The sequence below is a fragment of the Pithys albifrons genome, chromosome 10, assembly GCF_047495875.1.
Source record: "Pithys albifrons albifrons isolate INPA30051 chromosome 10, PitAlb_v1, whole genome shotgun sequence".
Lineage (NCBI taxonomy): Eukaryota > Metazoa > Chordata > Aves > Passeriformes > Thamnophilidae > Pithys > Pithys albifrons.
Window position 1 is genome coordinate 28,826,698 of NC_092467.1, and position 19,097 is coordinate 28,845,794.

General features: G+C 54.1%; 1 protein-coding gene across 4 annotated transcripts; it reads left to right on the top strand.

The window, feature by feature from the left end:
- The first annotated feature begins 2,573 nt into the window (after positions 1-2,573).
- ACOT11 (acyl-CoA thioesterase 11) lies at positions 2,574-17,436 on the top strand. Of its 4 annotated transcripts, none has more exons than XM_071565453.1 (17): positions 2,671-2,793; positions 6,956-7,031; positions 8,520-8,721; positions 9,559-9,628; positions 12,595-12,655; positions 12,881-12,982; positions 13,441-13,576; positions 13,888-14,044; positions 14,379-14,498; positions 14,574-14,718; positions 15,616-15,671; positions 15,792-15,858; positions 15,932-16,015; positions 16,129-16,262; positions 16,558-16,689; positions 16,766-16,892; positions 16,979-17,436. In XM_071565453.1, exons 1-17 carry the CDS (start codon positions 2,771-2,773, stop codon positions 17,132-17,134), a joined length of 1,848 nt encoding a protein of 615 aa, XP_071421554.1. In that variant the 5' UTR covers positions 2,671-2,770; the 3' UTR covers positions 17,135-17,436. The 4 variants fall into 4 exon arrangements, with proteins under 4 accessions (XP_071421552.1, XP_071421553.1, XP_071421554.1 ...); XM_071565454.1 differs by having other exon boundaries at positions 8,523-8,721; XM_071565451.1 differs by lacking the exon at positions 6,956-7,031 and having other exon boundaries at positions 2,574-2,793.
- Positions 17,437-19,097: the final 1,661 nt, after the last annotated feature.

Sequence of the window (19,097 nt, forward strand, 5' to 3'; positions counted from 1 at the left end):
CCTGTGGAGCTGTGCCTCCAGATCCCATGGGTGTTGAGTATGGGTTGCTGCATGGCTGGGAATTCATGGGTGATTAATGAACCCATGGTTGGGAGCCGGGTCCCTGCTAAGGGCAGTTTTTGTCACCCTGAAATCCTGTCCAAGCCCCCAGCAGCATGGTCCCTCCAAGGAGCAAATGGAGGGCTTGGGTATCAGTCTCCATTAGTCCCATCCCTGGTGTGGGTCCCACTCCTGGCCTCTCAGGGTGCTGGGATCAGCTGTGGCTGTACCAGTACCATGCTGATGCTTGCCAGCATTCCCTTAAAATCTGAGAAAACCTACATTTCAGCAAAAATCTGCTTCATGCTGCAGTCCCCTTCCTCCGCTGCTGAGCCCCTGAGTAATTCATTCTCCCAGCTACTCCAGAAGCGATAAAACCAATAGGTCACTTTTTTTTTCTCTTAGCAGTAATTAATGGTTTAATTAACGCTCACGACATCCAATTCCCATTGGTTTGCATGAGCAACCTCCACTGCCGGGGCCTCGCTGCAAACTCTCCGGTAACTGGGGGTGGAAAGGGTTAGCTGGGAGCTGGTGGGAGCTGCCGGCTGGAGGCCGCCCATCTGGCCCGGATTTCTTCCGAAGCTGGAAAGTTCTCCTCCTCCTGAGCAGCAGCGGCATACCCAACACGTTCCACAGCCTGCTCTGCTTTTGCACGGGCTTGTTTACTGTGTGGCGGCTCTTACAGCCGAGGAAGAGCATGGGCACCGTGAGCACAGCCCTCCTTATTTACCCTGAACGATTTTCCAGTATTTTAACACCAATCCCTGAGAAATTTTAGTTGTCCCAAGGAGAATAGCTGCTTGTAACCGGTTGCTAATTACAAGTATGAATGTCAATTAATTCATTTAGCTAATTATCCACTCTCTGAGCATGAGGCACCAAAGAACTGTAAAAGACGGGCATATGGTGATGGATCAGCAGGAAGGAGCTGGTGCCGGCGTGCTCTTGCTGGGCAGTCAGGGCTGGGTGTGCCGGTGTGCCAGGGCGAAGGGATGCAGGCAGCATGAGAGCTGGGGCAATTACAGCATTATGCTAATTGGGCCTGGAAAACATCAACCCTCTCCTTGCAACTTTTGTTTGGAGGCTGGAGCCTGGGTCAAGCATCTGAAGTGTTTCTGATTGTGTTGTTCCCTCTGACTGGGAGGAGTGGGAAGAATCCTCTTCTCTTAGTGAAGCAAACCTTTTGATCCTAATCTGTGGCTGCAGAAACAAACAGTCCTAAGGAGGGAGGGAGAGATCCCTGAGGGGCCTCCTGGCCAGGAGCCTCTGTGCTAAAGGTGGGGAGATCTTCTGGAGGATACTCTCTGCAATTTAGTTTGCAGGGCACCTGGGTTGCTGCAAGCGGGTAGAAAACCATTTTGGTGAGAAATATCTTATTTGTTGTCCCAAAAGAAAATGCTTTAAAGGAAATGTTATTTTCTGAAATGGCAAGAGTTAATCATATCTGGGTGCGCAAAGTTACCTGCAAGATAATAAGGGGTTGTGCTGTCCTGTTCCCCCTCTCAGAATGAAGAATTGCAGATTTTACACAAGCAGCTGAGCAGCAAATGCTCAGTGGGGTTAAAATCCTGAGGCAACAATCTTCTTCCAGAGGGAATCTCCATCACCATAATCGGATCAATCACCTGGTGTGATGCAGCGCAGTTTCTTACATCCCCCAAAGGCTTCAAACCCTGATGGGCAAGCATTGCCCTGAGCTGGACCACCAGCTCTTTCTCTGCCTGGCCCAGCCTTTGCAGAGGTATCCAGCTGTCCCACCTCACCTGCACCCAGGGCTCGGGTTTTGATGAGCATTTGCCATGTCCAGCCTAAAACTGAGGTTGCTGAGGCAAGGGCTTTTGCTCTGTTCCAGTGCTTGGTTATTCTTATTTACCAAAAAAAAAAAAAAAAGTGAGACCTTATTTCCTGTTGAATTTGCTTAATTATTTCTCTGCTGGTTTTCCAGTGGCAACACTTGTGCTGCCAGTGCCTTCCAGGTGCTTTGATCAAACTCTTGTAGGTCGATTACCAAGATTCACTTATAAAAGTGTGTACATCAAATACAAACAGAACAACATCTCCCCCAAACCAATCAGCCATTATTGCGGTGACACGGTAATTTGCATTTTATTTCCTTGTTTAAAAAAAGGGGGTTTGTGATAAGCCCTGTTAGAGGTACTTCAAAGGCAGCAGAGCTGGGAAGCAGCTGTGTGGATTGGAGTAGCTCTGGAGAAGTTTGCCGAAACTTTTCCGACATGGTTTCAGCGCCTGCGGCTCTGGGGAAAATACAGATATTTCCAGGCAAGTTTAACTGAGTGCCCCTCACTGGAGGGAGAAGAGGGGGTGATGAGTGGGCTGGGAAGCGGACTCAGGACTTCATTCCAGGGGCTGCTCCCGGGGGAGAGGTGCAGGAAGCCGGCAGCACCCTGCTCCGCGGAGCTGCTGGCAGCATTTCGGTGCCTCCCGCCGCGCTCCCTGGCTCTGCAGCCAGCCCGACACATTCCCTGCTTCCTCCAGAGCCAACCTCCAGAGCGCCGGCCATTTTCCAGGCAAGAGCAGATCTGCCAAGCGCTACCTTAAGAAAAGTTATGCATGACCATATTTAAGGAAGCGGGAGGGGGTGTGCGCTGGCCCCGTCCCAGGGCTCCGCGCCAGCCTGGCCTCGACGCCCGCGCCCGGTGCCGGCCGAGCGCGCAGGTGTCCGGACGCTTCTCCAGCGAGCCAGCCATCGCCTCGACACCTCCCGCAAATGCTCAGCTTCTTCTGGCTGAGGTGAGGGCTGAGGGGAGCTGGGACGATCGGGACAAGGCGGGGAACCCCACGGCTGGATGAGCGTGAGCGAGTGTCTGGTGCTGCTGCGGAGAGTTCGCTGCCGGCAGTGGAGCGGTGGCTTGTCCTGGCTTGTGTCGGCGCTGGGCAGCTGTGCTAGGGGGAAGATTTGGAGTGAAAGCCTCTTGTGCCCCTCTGCTCACTTGGGTGATGCTTTCTTGCCCTTGGGGTTTGCAGTGAGCTGTGCTGCTGCTCCGTCGCCGTCGGCGCTGGCGGCTTGTCAATGGGGACGTGGCACCCTCCGGCTGCAACGGGACAAGTGGGAAAGAGCTGGGAACATCGACCCCCACCCAGGTCTTTTTGGGTGTGACAGGAGGAATGTCTTGGGGCCTTTGGCTTGAATCAGCTTTTCTTCACTTAAAAGCAGGAGCAGATATTTGGGCACAGGGCTACTGGGAATGGCAGTGGCATGGGGAGGGCAGAGGGATGTGCTGGGGCTGGTTGGGGCAGTGTGGATGGGTGGATGACAGGATGCTGGGGTAGTCTTCAGCCCAGTGGTCTCAGCTGAGGTGACCTTGGCCATGGTAACTACCATGGTGGAGACCACCACCAAGGAGACCACCACACCACCATGTGTCCACCTGGATTTTCACCCCAGGCGTCTCAACCGTGGTGACCCCTGTTGTAGAGACCACCACAGTGGAGACCACCAGGGCACAAACCATTGCACCACCTTGCCTCTGTTCTGGTGGTCTCCAACGTGGTGGGCTCGACTGTGGTGCTCTCAACCATGGTTGTATTGATATCATGGCAGTCTCCTCTCTGAGAACAGGGCAAAGGTGTCTGGGCTGGGCAGTGCTGTTGGGTGCTCCATGCGTGTGAATTTTGGCCCTGGCAGTGTTGCAGCTGTACCAGAGTGATGCGCTCTGCTCTCCCACTGGGCTGGAGCCGGACCTTTGTCCCCTTGGACACTCCCTGAGGGACTTCACCCCTATGCCGGCAAACTGGCAGCAGACTTTCCAGGAGCCTCATAGGAGTGTCAGAGAGCATCTGAGCAGGGGTATAGATGGGGCTATGGGCATGGCCAGGGCTGGGGATGCTTCAGCCAGTGGTGGAGAGGGATGTGAGGGGGCTGCAGAGATCCCCTCTGCACTCACCCTGAGTGAAACTTTCCCATGGGTGATGGTTGTAAAACCATTGTTCCCTCATAAGAGGAGTCATCCTGTGTTTCCCTATTGCCTTTCACCCTTAGTTTGCACTTTTCTGGCCCCATGCCTGGCTTTGCTCCATGAATTCTAGGGAAACATGATGTGTGGTCCCAACAATACTTCTTGCAGGGTGCTCTGGCCTTTCTTCTGGGCTAACCACCCTCCTGGAGTCCTGCTGAGACAGCAGCAACTGTTGTGTTTTCTCACCATGCTGTGATCAGGCAATTTGGTCCCTCTTATCCAAGTGGGGCCACATCCTGAGCAAGTGCTGCAGGTTTCATCCTGAGGATCCTGCTCCATCCCAATGGAGATGAGGGGATGGAGCTGAGCTGTGCTGGGCATCATTGATGCTGCTTGCCTGTTGGTGGTCCTGCTTGATGAGACATCTCCTCTTGCACAAAACCTGCCTGTCTCATCCCTGCAAGCACCGGGGCTTTGCCCCTACTGGCACTGGGCTGTCAGGCTGCGTCTTGGGAGATGGAGAGCCCTCACTGCCCTGTTGAGATGGCAGAATTTCCCAAAGTAGGTCAGGTTAATTTTTTAACGCGTGCAGATTTGCTTGTTACCATGGATATTGCTCAATTATACACCAATAATCCCCCATGAGAACTTCATTGTCGGCGCTTTCCTCCCCCCCTTCTCCCCCATTTTTTTCTTCGGATATTTCCAGGGAGGGGTAAGGTTGAGGGTGTGGGGTGGTGGTAGGGAGACAGAACCAAGCGAGATAAAAAGGGAATTAGATGTTTGGAAGGCAGCAGTGGGGTCGTGGGAGAGCTCTGAGGGCAGGCAGGAGTGCCTCGAGGTGCGAGACTGCCCCACTCTGTCCAGAGCCCCACACAGTCCAGCCCTGGGGACATCCACCCCAGTTTCACCCTTGTCCCTCTCTCTCATCCACTACTTGGGGGTGGCTAAAGCAAACCCCCTGCTTCCAGTGGGCTTAGGGATTTGAGGTATAACCACTCTTCTGCATCCCTGCCCAGCATCATTTCAGGGGCTGCAAGACCCAACAGGATTTGCCTTGGAGGTTCTTTCAGGCTGGCAGTCCTTGCATGATTTCCCAAGAGTCTGGCACCTAATTCAGCAGCAAAAATCTTCTCTGGAGCTTGTGGGTGTTTTGACTCTGTGGGACACTCTCTGACAAGGTATAGGAGAGCTGTGGGGTGCCAGTGGGTCCCTCTCCTCTGGTATTTCCAGAGCCCTTGGGCTGTCTGCCAATCCATGCCCTCCTCAGTTTGCTCAGTGGGCTCCTTATGCCTTTGGCAGTGCAGGAACTGAGCATGGCAGGAGGCAAGACAAATATTCTGCTGGAAGGGTTTTTTCCTAATGCAAACTTTTTTTTTTTTGGGTAGAAGTGGGTCACTCGAGGGGTGACAGAGTAAGAGCATCATCGCCTGGGTACTGCATCTCGTTGCCATGGTGACCTGAGGGCTGCATCAGTCAACAGCTTTAAAAATGTGACAGTTGAGTGAGGCTGAAGATTTTAATGAGGACAGACACTTGCTCGCTTAGTTTCGATAACAAATACTCCATAAATACCCACTGGCTGAATGGTTCCGGGTCTCTGGAGCGTGGCTGGGGCACAGGGTGGGAGCGTGGGCTGGGGCTGCCTGGAAAATAGCAGGGGGATGATGCAAAGCAGACAGCTCTGTTTTTTTCACCCCTCCTGCTAACTCAACCCAGGGACAAGGTGACACGATTGCTGAGCCAGGAACAGGTTTGGGTTTCCAAGGAATGTCCCTCTAGCGCTGTCTGCTGTGGCTATGGGGTGTAACAGGACCACCCCCAGGTACTGCTTGTGCCTGCAGTTGGGGAGCAAACACATCTTGCTAAACAGGAGAGTAACCCTTGCGCTGGGCTCTTGCAAGAGTGGGTGAGCCATAAGGAAGCTGCCAAGCCTCAATAACAAGGTTGGAGAGGTTGTGGGGCTGGGAAGAGCAAAGCCCGGTGTTTGGTCACTGAGGCAGGGGTGGAAGGCTGAGAGGTGAGAGGCTCAGTGATGCTGTTTGCATCTGTAGGTGACAGGAGCATCCTTGTTTTGTACAGACCATACATCGCACACTCTGTGATGTCCCAGCGTCAGCTCCTGCGAAGGTCTGAGAGTGCAGGAGGCAAATCTGCAACTTCCACTTTTTTAACCCCTTGCCAGAATCAGTCAATCCCACGCCTTGGGAAAGGAGCTGCTGGTAGTACCTGCGTGGAAGAGGGATGTGTGCTGGGAAGCTGAGGGTATGCCAAGGGCCTGACAGTGTTGTGTTTAAAAGCAAACTGTAAATACAGATCCTTTTCCACTTGTTTTTTGTTGCAGCTCCCACGCTGCCTTTCCTTGCAATGCAGTGTGATGTCCAGTTGGGATGGGTATGGCCTGGGAGCCCAGGGGCATCCAAGGACACATGCTGCCCTTGGGGAGTGCCAGGGCTCCACAGGCAGAGGGGCTGGAGCAGGGCACAGTGGCATTGCCAGCATTGGGCGCTTCCCATTTGCTGCCCCGGTACCACCCGTGAGCAGCCTGAGCCCTGCCCACAGCCAAAAATATGCTCCTGTGTGTCTTGTGACTGTGGCGGTGTCACCACTCTGGCCAGGGGAGCTTCAAGGCACAGTCCTCTGTCACGTGTAGGAACACGGGGAAGCATTGACACAGCATCACTGACCAAAGGCTTGGCCCTGTGCCCTGGGCACCCCAAAATAGCTGGGACTCTTTCATCACAGCCAGTGAGCATGGGTTCTGACACCCAAGGAATGGCAGGCACCAACCCCAGTTCTGCCCTTCTCTAGTTTGGCTCTGGCGGCCCCCTAATAGGTGCTGGTAAGGGGTCATTGGTGTGGGGCAGGACAACAGCATGGGATATGGGGACAAGGTGTTACAACCCACCATATACACAGTCTTGTCCTTGCTCGGAAACAGCCACTCCTGGATCTGTCAATCCTGCTGTAACCAGAGCTGCTCTTCTGCTTTCCAGGTGTCTTTTAAAAATGGTCAAAGGGAATATTATAGTCCCTGAAGAGATCTTGAACTTCTGTTGCAATGGCCTCCAGGTACCCCCCATGCCGTGCAACTAACCCCGGAGCTCCCTGTTGTGCTAGTGGCTACTAACCAAGGCTATGCCAGGCAGATGCCATCCCATGCCAGGAGCTGCTCCTAGACCTGCACTGACCTCAGCTGTATTCTCTCCCAACACATTCCCTCCCCATTAACATCTCTGGCCTTGTACTGGCTACCACATGGTCAGAGCTTTTCCCACGGGTAGCAGTTTTCCCCCTAAAATTCAGGAATGTCAAACGCTAGGAAAATGACTGTTGGGATCTCCGGCCAGGCTGTCTGCTCGCTCTGCAGCAGGCGGCTTTGGAGCTCTTTGCATTGCTGGCTCAAACCCCAGAGCCTGCTGGCTTCCCAAAATAGCTCTGTGGTACTCGTGTAGGCGCCTCTGCATGCTGGGAAGCAGCCTGGGAGGTTCACAGAGGGATTTGGAGCCCACTGGAGGGGCTTTGGTGGCTGAGGGTCCATCTCACTGTGGGATGGGGGGCCCTTTACTATAGGCTTGGCTTGCCGCTGTCTCTGCTGAGGCGAGGTTTGTGCCATTCCTGGGATGTCATGTACCAGTAGCTATGGAAACAGAGGTTAGACCCGCTGGAGAAAAATGCTATTCTGAGAGGCGGTGAGCTCAGGATAGTCAGGAAAGCTTTACTTTCAGCATAAACCCATCTTTGAAAGAATCCAGCCTAAGCAAAGGGCAAAGAAGCTGATGCAGTGGGACTCTTGCAACAAGTGCTGTGAGCGAGAGCCGCAGTGGGAGCAGAAAGCGGAAGGAAGGGCTGTGACGAAGCCCAGACTGCTCCTCGTGTCTCCTTAATTACTCACTGGGCTACCGAGTTCACCCCTTGTGTAACACAACTCACTTGACATCTCATCAGATAATTTCCTTGCCAGCACCGCCACAGTAGCAGCCTCTCTCTCTCCCTGCCTCCCACCAGGGGTGCCAGCAGAGCTGCTCTGTGCCCAGCAAATGGCCAAGACAACAAGGAATATATTTTACTGCCCAAACAACCCCAAACTGAGGATGCTTCTCCGCTGCTGCTTGTACCACATAGCTTTCAGTGTTTCCTTTGGCAAAGGGGGGTGGTGGTGGAATGTGTGGAGCACTGCCACATGCCCAGCCCCAGGAAAGCAAACCCACCCTGTGCTGCAGCACCCCAGAAATGAATCTGTCAGGGCAGAAAAATTTCTTCACAGAGAACTGATTGACTTTAGGAGGGTTTTGCATGGTTTTTGGGAGGCAGCAGTGGAGTTGGGTGATAAATGGCCTGGAAACCTGGAGTAATCATCCATGGAGCTTTTTTTAGAGGGATTTTTCTTCCTTTTGCCTGTGGGAACTGTCCTTGGGATGGACTGGGTGGCTTTTGGTGGTGTCCAGGGATATGCAGGGCTGGGGTTCTTCTGGCTCAGTGTGGGGAGAGGGCTGCATGGGTCACTCCTGTCTTGGAGGATTTTGCTCCTGTGTGGGTAAAACAGAGCTCTCATCCCAGCAGGGCTCAACCTCTCCACCACGTGCCCAGGAGCCAGGGGAGCGGGAGGAGGTGGCAGGGGCCATGGCGAGCCCCTCGCCTGCCCGCAACCCCACCGAGGTGCAGATGAGCCAGCTGGTGCTGCCCTGCCATACCAACCACCGCAATGAGCTCAGCACGGGCCAGCTGCTCAAGTGGATTGACACGGCCGCCTGCCTCTCTGGTAAGCCATCCTCTCCCTCTGGAGCCATCATCCTGCTGGGCTGGGAGGGAAGGACCATGCAGTGTCCCCAGGAGCCAACTCATCAGCAGCATTTCTGGTGGTCCAGCACCATCCCTCAGAGTGACACCAGCTGGGGACCCATGTCATGCCATTTTGCTGAGTAATTAGAGAGCAAACAAGAAGGGGAGGAGATGTGCACTGCAGCATGCATGCTGGCTTGGGGACAGATCAAAATCCATGCCTGCTTCTTTCAAAATGCTGCCCTTTTCCTTGCCTGATGCATAGGACATGGCAAAACCAGGCTAGTGACGTCCCTGACATCCTGGCAGCAGCTGGAGAGTGCTGAGCTCCTCCACTCAATGGAGCTCAGCAGCTCAGCCATCCTACCAAGCATGGGGAGGTTATGACAGGGAAATGGGTGCAATTCTGCTGTTTGATGAGGTTTCCAGAGCAGTTTGCAGTCTGAGGTTCCTGGAGTCCCAAGGGAAAGCTGGACTGGCAGAGCGGCTTTAAAATATTTGCTGTGTATAGAGATGATATTGGCTGCCAGTGCATCCCCACGGCTCCAAACACATGGAGGGAAGGCAAATAGCAGGACAACATGCCTCCCAGTTGCAGTTGCAGCAAATCTTTAAACATCTGCAACCTATGCTGCTGTGGGAGGAGAAACCCCAAATCTCACTCATTTCCCCTGCAAACACAGCAATGGGCATGAGCAGGGAAGGGGTGCTGGCTGAGGTGTCACCGATGTCACCCAGGGGCAGAGGAGCGTGCGTGCCCCTCACACCCTCAGTGTGTTACTGCTGGTTGCTGATGCAGTTTGTTTTTCCTTTCCAGCCGAGAGACACGCCGGCTGCCCGTGCGTCACGGCTTCCATGGATGATATCTATTTTGAGCATACCATTAGGTAAATACTCCACGCTCCAGCAGGGCATGCGCAAGGAAACAGAGGGGTTTTTCCCATCTGCTGGGTGCAATGTGAACAGTGGAGCTGGAACAGGGAGCAGCATGCCTGGGAGAGGAGGAGATGTTGTGGCAGTGCCAGGCTCACAGGGCAGCCAGGGACTGAGGCTCTGTCTCTGCTGCAGGGCTGAGGACTGGCTGTCTGTTCTGATTTATTCTCTGTCTGGGCGCCTGGGGAGCTCCTGCTGGCTTCCTGGTATTTCCCCCAGTGCCAGCTCCTCCCTGGCTTTGTTCAAGAAACAACTCTGATTGTGTGCTCTGGAAAACTCAAATCTTGTGAATCGTGCCTCTGTAGTGGCCGTGTGGGTGGCTGGGGCGTGGCAGGGCTCACCCATCCACCCACCCACTCGGTGCTGGGGGAGGTGGGACCTCCCTGCACATCACTTTATGAGATGCATCAAGCTGGGCTTTGCTTGGCCAAACTCCCAGGATTGTCCTGGCAGCCCCTGGATGCTGTCCCTGTGAAACTGCCCACCCTGATGCTGGCAGCCCCAGGACTGCCATGTGGTAGGGGACAACATTTCTCCATGGATCCCTGCCATGCTGTATAGGATCCATGCTGCCCAGCAGCTCCCTGCTGTGCAGTATGGGATCCATGCAGTGCAAGATCTCTTGTGCTATAGGATCCATACTGCCCAGTCACTCCCTGCTGTGCAGGTCTGCCTGCTGGGGCAGGGACCAGTGTGGGCACCCAGGGCTGGCACTGGGATCCCCGGCTCTCAGCTCATTTGTTTGGCACTGCAAAGTCCAACTCACTCTTGGGCTTCACCATCAATCCCAGGAAATGCTGAACTCCCACTTTTGCCCTCTCATAATGGGTAACTGGTAGGTTGGTGGGGATGAGCTGCCCATTGCCCTGGGCTTGCCTCCTTAACAAATCCACAGTGTGGGGACATGATTCAGCCCTGGTGCCACCTCCCACTGGCAGAGGTGGCACCACTGGAGTTAATATGCTGATACACAGCTCCAGCTCATGGGGCAGCTTTGCCTGGGAAGCTTTTCCCCATTGGTTACAGGAGCAGGAGGACAGACCCAAGCCCTGCTCCACAGCATTACATCAAGTCCTGCAAAGCATTTTTTCCTCCTCAGGGGCAAGTCGGGCACCAATCCAAGGGGTCAGGGAATTTGTGCTGCTCCTGGCTCAGATCCCATTTGCTGTGGTCCAGCTTAAGGCTCTGAGCAAGGGCCCTGGCAGAGATTTCCTGCAGAGCTGTTGGAAGGAGGAGCTTTGTGTGTTGTTTGTTGTTGGCTCTCCTCCTCACCCATCTGTTTGTGCTTTCTGCTGCCCTCCCACTGTGGAGGAGAGGCAGGGAGGAGTTGTGTGTGGTTGGGGTCACAGAGGAGACCCCAAAACATCACTGACTTAAAAATCACCAGCTGGGCAGCAGACCCTCCCCATCCTTCCACCCTGCTGTGTGGAAGTGCAGCCTCCCAGCAGGATTGCACATACCTTTGAGCCAGGCTTTGTGGGGCTTTTATGGCACTGGCTTGTACTGTTTGATAAGGAGAGAGAAAGTATTTTTGTGGCTCTATATAGACATCTGGGGCTGCCAATGTGCCTGCCCGGCCCCCTGTCCTTGCATGCTCCTTGCCTCAAACCCATCCGGAGCATCCCTGTGGCTGCTTCCATTGCCTCTAACCCTCTCCCCCCATCTTGCTTTCTCTTTTTGCACCAGCCAGCCGTATCTAAGCCCTGCTGGGCAGCGGGACGGGAGGAGCAGTGTCTGGTATGGATGTTTGCAGCCCTAGAGCAGCCAGCCTAACGCAGCGCTGCCGTGAGTTGGGACCATTAACCCCACTGACATGGCATGGCATAGTGGATGGTGGCTGCTCATGTAACCCTGCTAATGTTTTGGCATGTCACTGGGCCTGGAGTCTGTGCTGGGGCATGGCTGAAGGCACCATCCCAGCCTCAGGCTGCCCCTGCTCCAGCCAGAGCCAACGTGCAAAGCGTGTTGAGTGGCAGGGATCATTTGAAGCCAAAGGTGATGTGTAGGGGCAAGGGGAAAGTTACAGTGCTGAAGCACATGCTGACTCTTCCTTGCTTCTGGTTTTGAGCCCTCTATGGAGCAAATCTGCAGCAGTGCTTGTAGGATTTATTTTTCCACTGAGTTTTATAGCATTGGCCTCTTTTAGGGAACGAGGAATATTCTTGTGTTAAAATGCATTTGGTAAAGACTGTTTGCTGTGAGTGTCACTAATAAGCTTCACTTGCTCATTTCATGGATACCAGTTTGGAGCAGCTTAGGCTGCAGAGCCAAAGTTGCCTGTGTGCTTACTCTGAAGCCTACTGAGAGCACAGAGGAGAGCTCCTGGACTCTGCAAGCAGCAATTTACTACCAGTAGATATTTCATTTAAGAGATGGTGCAACATGCCCCATGCTGGATCCTGCCTCCATCTATCTCCCAGTGTCCCAAGGTGTGCATTGCTCCAGAGGAAGCCCTGGAGAGGAGGAGGAGGGATGGGAGCAGTCAAGGTACCTGCAGCTTTGGGCATGTGGCTGAGGGCCCAGGGGGAGGCCTCATGGCTACTCCTGTTGTTCAGGACAGTGGACACAAGGATAGAGGAGCCGTTTGCTCTGGCAGGAGTGTGCATGTCCACATGGGCATGGGGTGCCAAACAAGCCTTGGGCACCTCCTCTGCTCAAGCACCCCAGCCCTGGGAACCTGTTTGCACAGAGGTACTCAGGGGTGACATCTCACTGCTGGGCTAAACACCTGTGGGCTCTCACCTCTTGAGGGTGGCTGTCCTTATGTCCTGCTGGCCATCCAGCATGTTCCACAGTCCCAGGAAGCCTTACCACAGTGGGTGGGCCATGGACTGTAATACCATGGCATCTCAGTGGGAGCTACTTGGTGGTAGTTTTCCCTCAGTAACCCCCTGTACTTTTTCCTGTTCCTGTTTTTCAGTGTTGGGCAAGTTGTCAACATCAAAGCCAAAGTGAACCGAGCCTTTAACTCCAGCATGGAGGTTGGTGTGTGCCCCCCACCTTCACCTCTTACCCCTGTCCCCCTTGCTGTGCACCCATTCCCACCAGCCACACAGCCAAATGCCAAATCCCCAAATCCTCCCGTGGTTCTCAGCTTTGATCCCATGTGTCTATCCCTCCTGGCTGGCTCTGTCCAGGGGTGCTTGGTGGGGTATGAATCCCTGGAGAGCAGAGCTGACTCTCAGGAGTGCTGTGCCCTCTCCCAGGTGGGCATCCAGGTGAGCTATGAAGACCTGTGCAGCGGGAAGCACTGCAACATCTGCAAGGCGTATGCCACCTTCGTGGCACAGGGACCCTTGGGCAGCAAGGTGAGCAGTGGCTGGTGGCTGGGGGGGCTCAGTTGTCCTCTGCACAGGGGCAGAAAGGAAGTGGCTTTTCCAGGGCTGGGCTAGGCCAAGCTTTCCTAGGGCAACTACCATTGCTTCATGGCTGCCTGCACAGTGCAGGGCTCTCACCTCTGCTCTGGGCACAGAGGCCACCTGCTCTCTGCTGCCATCCCCTCCTCTGAGCCCTGAAAGGGCAGGAATGTACCTCCCTACTGGCACTGCAGGATGGCTCTTCAGCATCAGTGTCTGCTCCTTCTCTGTGACACTTCCAGGGGATCCCTCTCTTTGAGAGACCTTTCCCTCTGAGCCCTCCATGATCACCAACAACATAACGCATGAGGAGTGCAACTGGCTCTGCCCACATACAGTGGGACACATGGTGCTGAAGGAGCCCTGCCTTCTACTGCAGTGGGACTGCACCTGCCCCATCCCTTTTGCAGGTGAGGCTGAAGCCACTGACCCCACAGACGGAGGAAGAGAAGATTGAGTACAGCATTGCTGCTGAGCGCCGCCGCATGCGGCTGGTCCACAAGGACACCCTCAAGGACCTCCTCACCCACAGTCCCCCTGACACTGGTACTGTGTCCTACAGTCTCAGTTTCTAGCCCCAAAATAGCCCCAATTCCCACTGATGACATCCCCCTTCCTCAGTGGGGTGTGGGTAGCGATGAGTGGTGATCACTATATGGAGGTTTGGGAATACCCTGCCCATCGAGGGGTAGGGATCAGCCCTACCATTCCAGACTCTGAGACCTGGAGGTGTGTGTGGGATTGATGCAGTGGGAGGGTACCTGTGGGTAGAGATGGGGAAAGGGCTGATGGGATGGTGGGAGTGGGAGTCCCACTGGCCATCCAACACACTGAACCCTGTTCTCCCACCATGGCAGAGCGGGAGACACGGGATGGCAGTGGGGCGGTACCAGCAGAAAAGACACGTGTGGAGAGTGTGGAGCTGGTGTTACCTCCACACGCCAACCATCAAGGCAACACCTTCGGTGGGCAGATCATGGCCTGGATGGAGAATGTGGCCACCATTGCAGCCAGGTGACCCTACAGGGATTCAGGGTTGGGTGTGGTGGTGTGTCTGGAGGGACACTCAACCAGGGCAGTGTCCAGCTGGGTCTGGCCCACAGCCAGGTGGTAGGGACCCTCCAAAAGGATGGTCCCCAGCACATTGCCCTTGGGCAATGCCATACAGGGAATCCTACAGATGTGTAGAGCTGGGGGACCCCAGGGAATTGTTGGCTTATTGTCCCTTCTCATGGCTAGCTTTGGCATTTGAAAACCAGAGGTGACATTTTTTGGGGTCTTGGTTCTGGCTGGGTCTGGGAGGGTGTGCCATGGGGCTACGGCTGTGGAGTAACACCTGCCCTCACAGCCGGCTGTGCCATGCCCACCCCACGCTGAGGGCCATCGAGATGTTCCACTTTCGAGGACCATCGCAAGTTGGGGACCGCCTGGTGCTCAAAGCCATTGTCAACAATGCCTTCAAAAACAGGTTGGTGCTGGTGGTGGGGGATCCCTATCCCACCCTCCCGGGCTCTCCACGCCCTCACGCCTTCTTCTCCTGCAGCATGGAGGTGGGGGTCAGCGCCGAGGCGTACGGCCAGGAGATGTCTGTCAGCCGGCGGCACATCAACAGCGCCTTCATGACCTTCGAGGTGCTGGACCAGGAGGGCCGGCCCCGCATGCTGCCGATGGTGGCACCTGAGCCAGGGGTAAGGACGGGCACAGGGCTGGCTTCTCCCTCCCATGGTGCCATGGGACCCCTGGGAACCCCCTCAGCCCTGAGGGACTCTCGGATTCACAGCAAAACAAGAGCAGTTGTATGATGATGGAAATGAAATTGCTCAGTACCAAGTGAATTAAATGGATTGCTCGGTATAACTAATAAAATAAACCACTTGCCTGTGCAGAGATGGAGACATATTAGCCATGCAAGGCTTAACAGAGTATTGCCTGCAAATTCCAGCACATTTTTTCTATAATTTAGGGGAGGAACGCAAACCTCTGAGGTTGTTTTTACCTTTCAAAGCATACTAATCCATAATTTGCTCGGTTCCAAATATTTAAGGAAATCTGTCATGCAAGCAAAGCAAACACCCATGTATCTCAGCTTCCCCTGGGCTGATCCTTGCCCACTTGCCTGATTTTTTTGATGCCTTAAAACTAGGATCTCCCACTCTGGTAGAGATCATCTCACAGCTGGAGTCAGGTTCCCTGAAAACTCCTCTCTGCCTGCTTTAAAACACTGTGCTAGCACTTTCTTTGACATAAGCTGCTTTTTTTTGTTTTTTATTTCCCCAGGAGAGGACAGTGGCAGGTGCAAGGGGACATGATTTGTGTTTCAGGGGCTGTTTGCAGCTCTGCAGCCGTAAAGGGTTTTCCCTAATGTGCCAGTGCCCATCACTTGATCACAGTCTGGTGGCAATGCCAAAATAGCTCACAATTAATCACTAACCATCACTGCTCTCTAGCTGGGGCTGCAACCAGTGAGTGCAGGGGCTTCATCTTCCAGCCCTCCCTGCTGAATATTTTTCCCACTCCCAAAAAGGCACATGATTGGTTTTTTCCTGCTTTTCCTATTAACCTAATTGGCTTTTCCCATCTATCAGGATGGAGAAAGGAGGTACAGAGAAGCCAGCGCTAGGAAAAAAATTCGGCTGGACCGGTGAGCAGAGAAGCAAGTGGGATGTGGAGGTGGGGGAGGGAGGGGCTCGGCACTTGGGTGCAGGAACAGTCTGTGGGTGATTTATGTCCCCTCATAAGAGCAACTGTTCCTTTCCTGCAGAAAATACGTTGTCTCCTGCAAACAGACCGAGGTGCCGCTCTCTGTGCCCTGGGACCAAAGCAACAAGGTAGGATGCTTCCCTGCAGGACCCTGTTCCTCCTGCCCCTGCTCCTGTCCCTGATATGCTGCCCCTGCCCCAGGTTTATCTGAGCTACAACAACGTCTCTGCGCTGAAAACGCTCATAGCCAAAGCAAACTGGACACTTGCCAGAGAAAAGGAAAAGGTATTAAATAAACCCTGCCCCTTTCCCCCAAGCTGCCCCCACCCTCAGAGTGTGGGCAACCCAGGGGCTGGGTGGCAGGGAATGCATTCCAACCATGCCCTGTGCCCCCTGAGGTGCGGATGTACACGCTGGAGGAGGACAAGTTCCTGTCCTTCCGCATTGAGATGTCTGTCTGCATCACGGCCAGCCGAGCCTTCTCCCTGCTCTCCAACTTGCGGCGCCGGCATGAGTGGGACAGTCACTACGTGTGAGTGCTGCAGAGCTTCCCAGAGGCACCCAGACCTTCCCAAAAATCACACCCCTAAATTTAAGGCTTGTGGTTGAGTGTCCCTGTGGGCTTTTCTGGGAACCAGTGCATTACCATGGAGCCATGATTGCTCCTAGAGACCTTTCAGTGCATCCCAGTTCTGACTCCACCTGGGCTGGTGGCTGCAGAAACATCTATTTTGGGTCCTGCCAAAAATTTTAGGTCTAGTGGTGGGCTGTAAATGTGTAAGCCCCTAGATCTGGGGGGCACAGCAGTGTTTTTGCTCCCCTCACAGAAGTGCTGAGCTCGTGCAGAAGGTAGACGACGATGACATGATCTACCATGTGGTGAGCCGGATGCTCAGACACGAGAGCAAGCCACAGGACTTTGTCATCCTGGCGTCCCGGCGGAAGCCCTGCAGCAGGGGGTAACTGTCCCCAACCTGACTCCCCGCTGTCTGCCAGCTGGGCTGTGCTGGCTCACCTGTCCTCTTTCATTCCCAGGGACCCCTATGTGGTGGCCTTTCGGTCAGTGACGCTGCCCACCCACCCTGCCAGAGATGAATTCACAAGGGGGGAAACTCTCTGCTCCGGTTTCTGCATTTGGCCAGAGTCAGAGGAGATGAGCAAGGTGGGATGCTGTGGCTGTGACTCCCCTCACTGGGGAGGCTCCCCGCTCCACACATACCCCTAGTGGCCATCTCCTGTGCCTTGCAGGTGGCTTACTACAACCAGGCTACACCGGGGTACCTCAACTACGTCACCACCAATGTGGCAGGACTGTCCTCTGACATCTGTGTCACCTTCGAAGCCTGTGAGAAGTTCCTGCTGAAGAACAAAGAGGACCTGATCTCACGGCTGCAGGACTTCTAGAACCACAGCACCCTCCTGACAGATGGACAGACAGATGAGGGGACAGCTCCACGGGTGGAATGGGAGGTGGAATAGTGGCACTCAGACCCTGCCTCCCCAGGGGCTTGGGGTGGAGGAGCATTACTGTATCACCTCATCCCTTGCACTGACATGTCATATCTTTTCTTCTTTCTTTTTTTTTTAATTTTATTTAGAAATTTTATAAGCTGATGTACAGGACTTGGTTTTCTAGTTTACTTGATGCTACTTGAATCTTTATATGATCCAAAATCTTACTAAACTAGATTTATTTTTTTTTACTAGTTCTTTGTGGGAGATAACCGGTTCCCTTTGAGGTATTGAAGGGAGAGATGGGGCAGTGATAAGGAGAGGGTGCTCTACCCCACCCCAGTGAATGGGTGGCTGACCGAGCATACCAGTCTCCCAAGTGGTGCTCCTCTTCCCAGTCAGGACTGGCAAACAGCCTGTGCTCCTGCCAGGCTGAAATCCTACCCCATGGGGCTGTGGAAGGAGTAGCAATAAAAGTGCATTGACAGGAAAAATATCTGTACGTGCTCAGGGTGAGTGTTTGCTATGGGGATTTGCTGTGTGGCTGCCTGGATGATGGGCATGGAGCAAGGATCCTGCACCCACAGCACACCCCAGGCAGGTGCCATTTCCCTGGGCAAGGAGAGGGACAGTGCCCCAACAGCTGCTTCCTGGGGCTCAGGTGGATGTGGGGGATCCTTTGAGGCAGAACTTTGTGCTGTAGGAAGGAGGTGTCAGCCAGTGCTCCATGAGAGTGGCTTTTGTGGACTGCCCAGAGACATTGCCACCATTCCTGTCTGCTGAGTGCACCAACACCTTGAGATGTAAACCCCAAACTGCCTCAGGGACACTGAAAAAGGAAAAAAAGACAAAGGCAAACCTTGTTTTCTCAAGTCTGAGATGCTACGATAAAGCCACTGGAATGCAGCAGGGGTGATGTGGAAGTGCTACTTATCAGTCACAGCCCAGAGGACATCTACCCTCAACCACAGGCCTGCAGAACTCCTTCCCAGGCCTTCCTGGGTCACACAGCCAGAGGTTTTCTGATGGCATTGATGTTCTGGAAGGCTTGCTCCCTGCTGGTGGGGGAACAGGAGCCCTTTGTGCACAACAGGTTTAATGTGCCCACAGATGCCACCCCTGCCCATGCCTTTGCTTCCAGAGCCCCAGGCACTTAAATCCCCAAGGGTGCGTTTTGCAGAACTTAACCATGAGCAAGTGATGGTGATGCTGTGCTTGGGGTAAGATGAGGCCCTGGGGTAACAGGAATAAGCACAGGGTCTCTTCCAGGCGCCCCAGGGTGCTTTTTAACTCTCCACAACATCCAGTTCCTAAAAAGGCATTTTGCCACCCAAGTTCTGCACCTAGTTTATAAGCAGGAGCTCCTGCCCTTCTTCTGTGGCCACAGGCCAGCAGCTCCCACCCCTGGTCTGGCTGTGGCCATAAACCCCTAATCTCTGCCATCATAAACATCTCAGCTCAAGGCCTGGTATGGCTCTGCCCCAACCTCCACAAGATAAAACCATCTCAGGCCGAACATAGTACAAAATATTCAATTTTTATAGAGCCCTCTTATCTCCCAAAACTCAGAGCAATCCTGCCTTTTTATCACCGGGACCTGAGCCGTCCTTTCTACTTGCCGTTAGGAATTGCTGCTGCTTGATTAAGTGGAGGGCATGATGTATTTGCCTAAACATTAAACTTCAGCTGACCTCTCCTTCTCCTTAAATATTGTGCTTTTTAACTCTTTGAGGCCAAGGTCAGCCCCGGCTCTGGCTGGGCTGGGTCCCTGGGGACACAGGGTGATAAAGCAGGAGTGACCTGGGGGCACAACAGAGCACTGCAATGGTGTGAAGCATCGTGTGGTTTATGTGCATTTGGAAGAAAATTGCAGCCCTGCAGCACTTGCTGGCCCTCAGGCGTAGGGGAGTGTGCA

What these genes read in the sequence shown, in the direction of transcription:
- ACOT11 (XM_071565451.1), top strand. Translation starts at nt 2,614, where the DNA reads ATGACCATATTTAAGGAAGCGGGAGGGGGTGTGCGCTGGCCCCGTCCC. An exon ending in CACGGCCGCCTGCCTCTCTG is followed by an intron (nt 8,722 to 9,558) that starts GTAAGCCATCCT and finishes TTTCCTTTCCAG; the next exon opens with CCGAGAGACACGCCGGCTGC. An exon ending in TTGCCAGAGAAAAGGAAAAG is followed by an intron (nt 16,016 to 16,128) that starts GTATTAAATAAA and finishes GTGCCCCCTGAG; the next exon opens with GTGCGGATGTACACGCTGGA.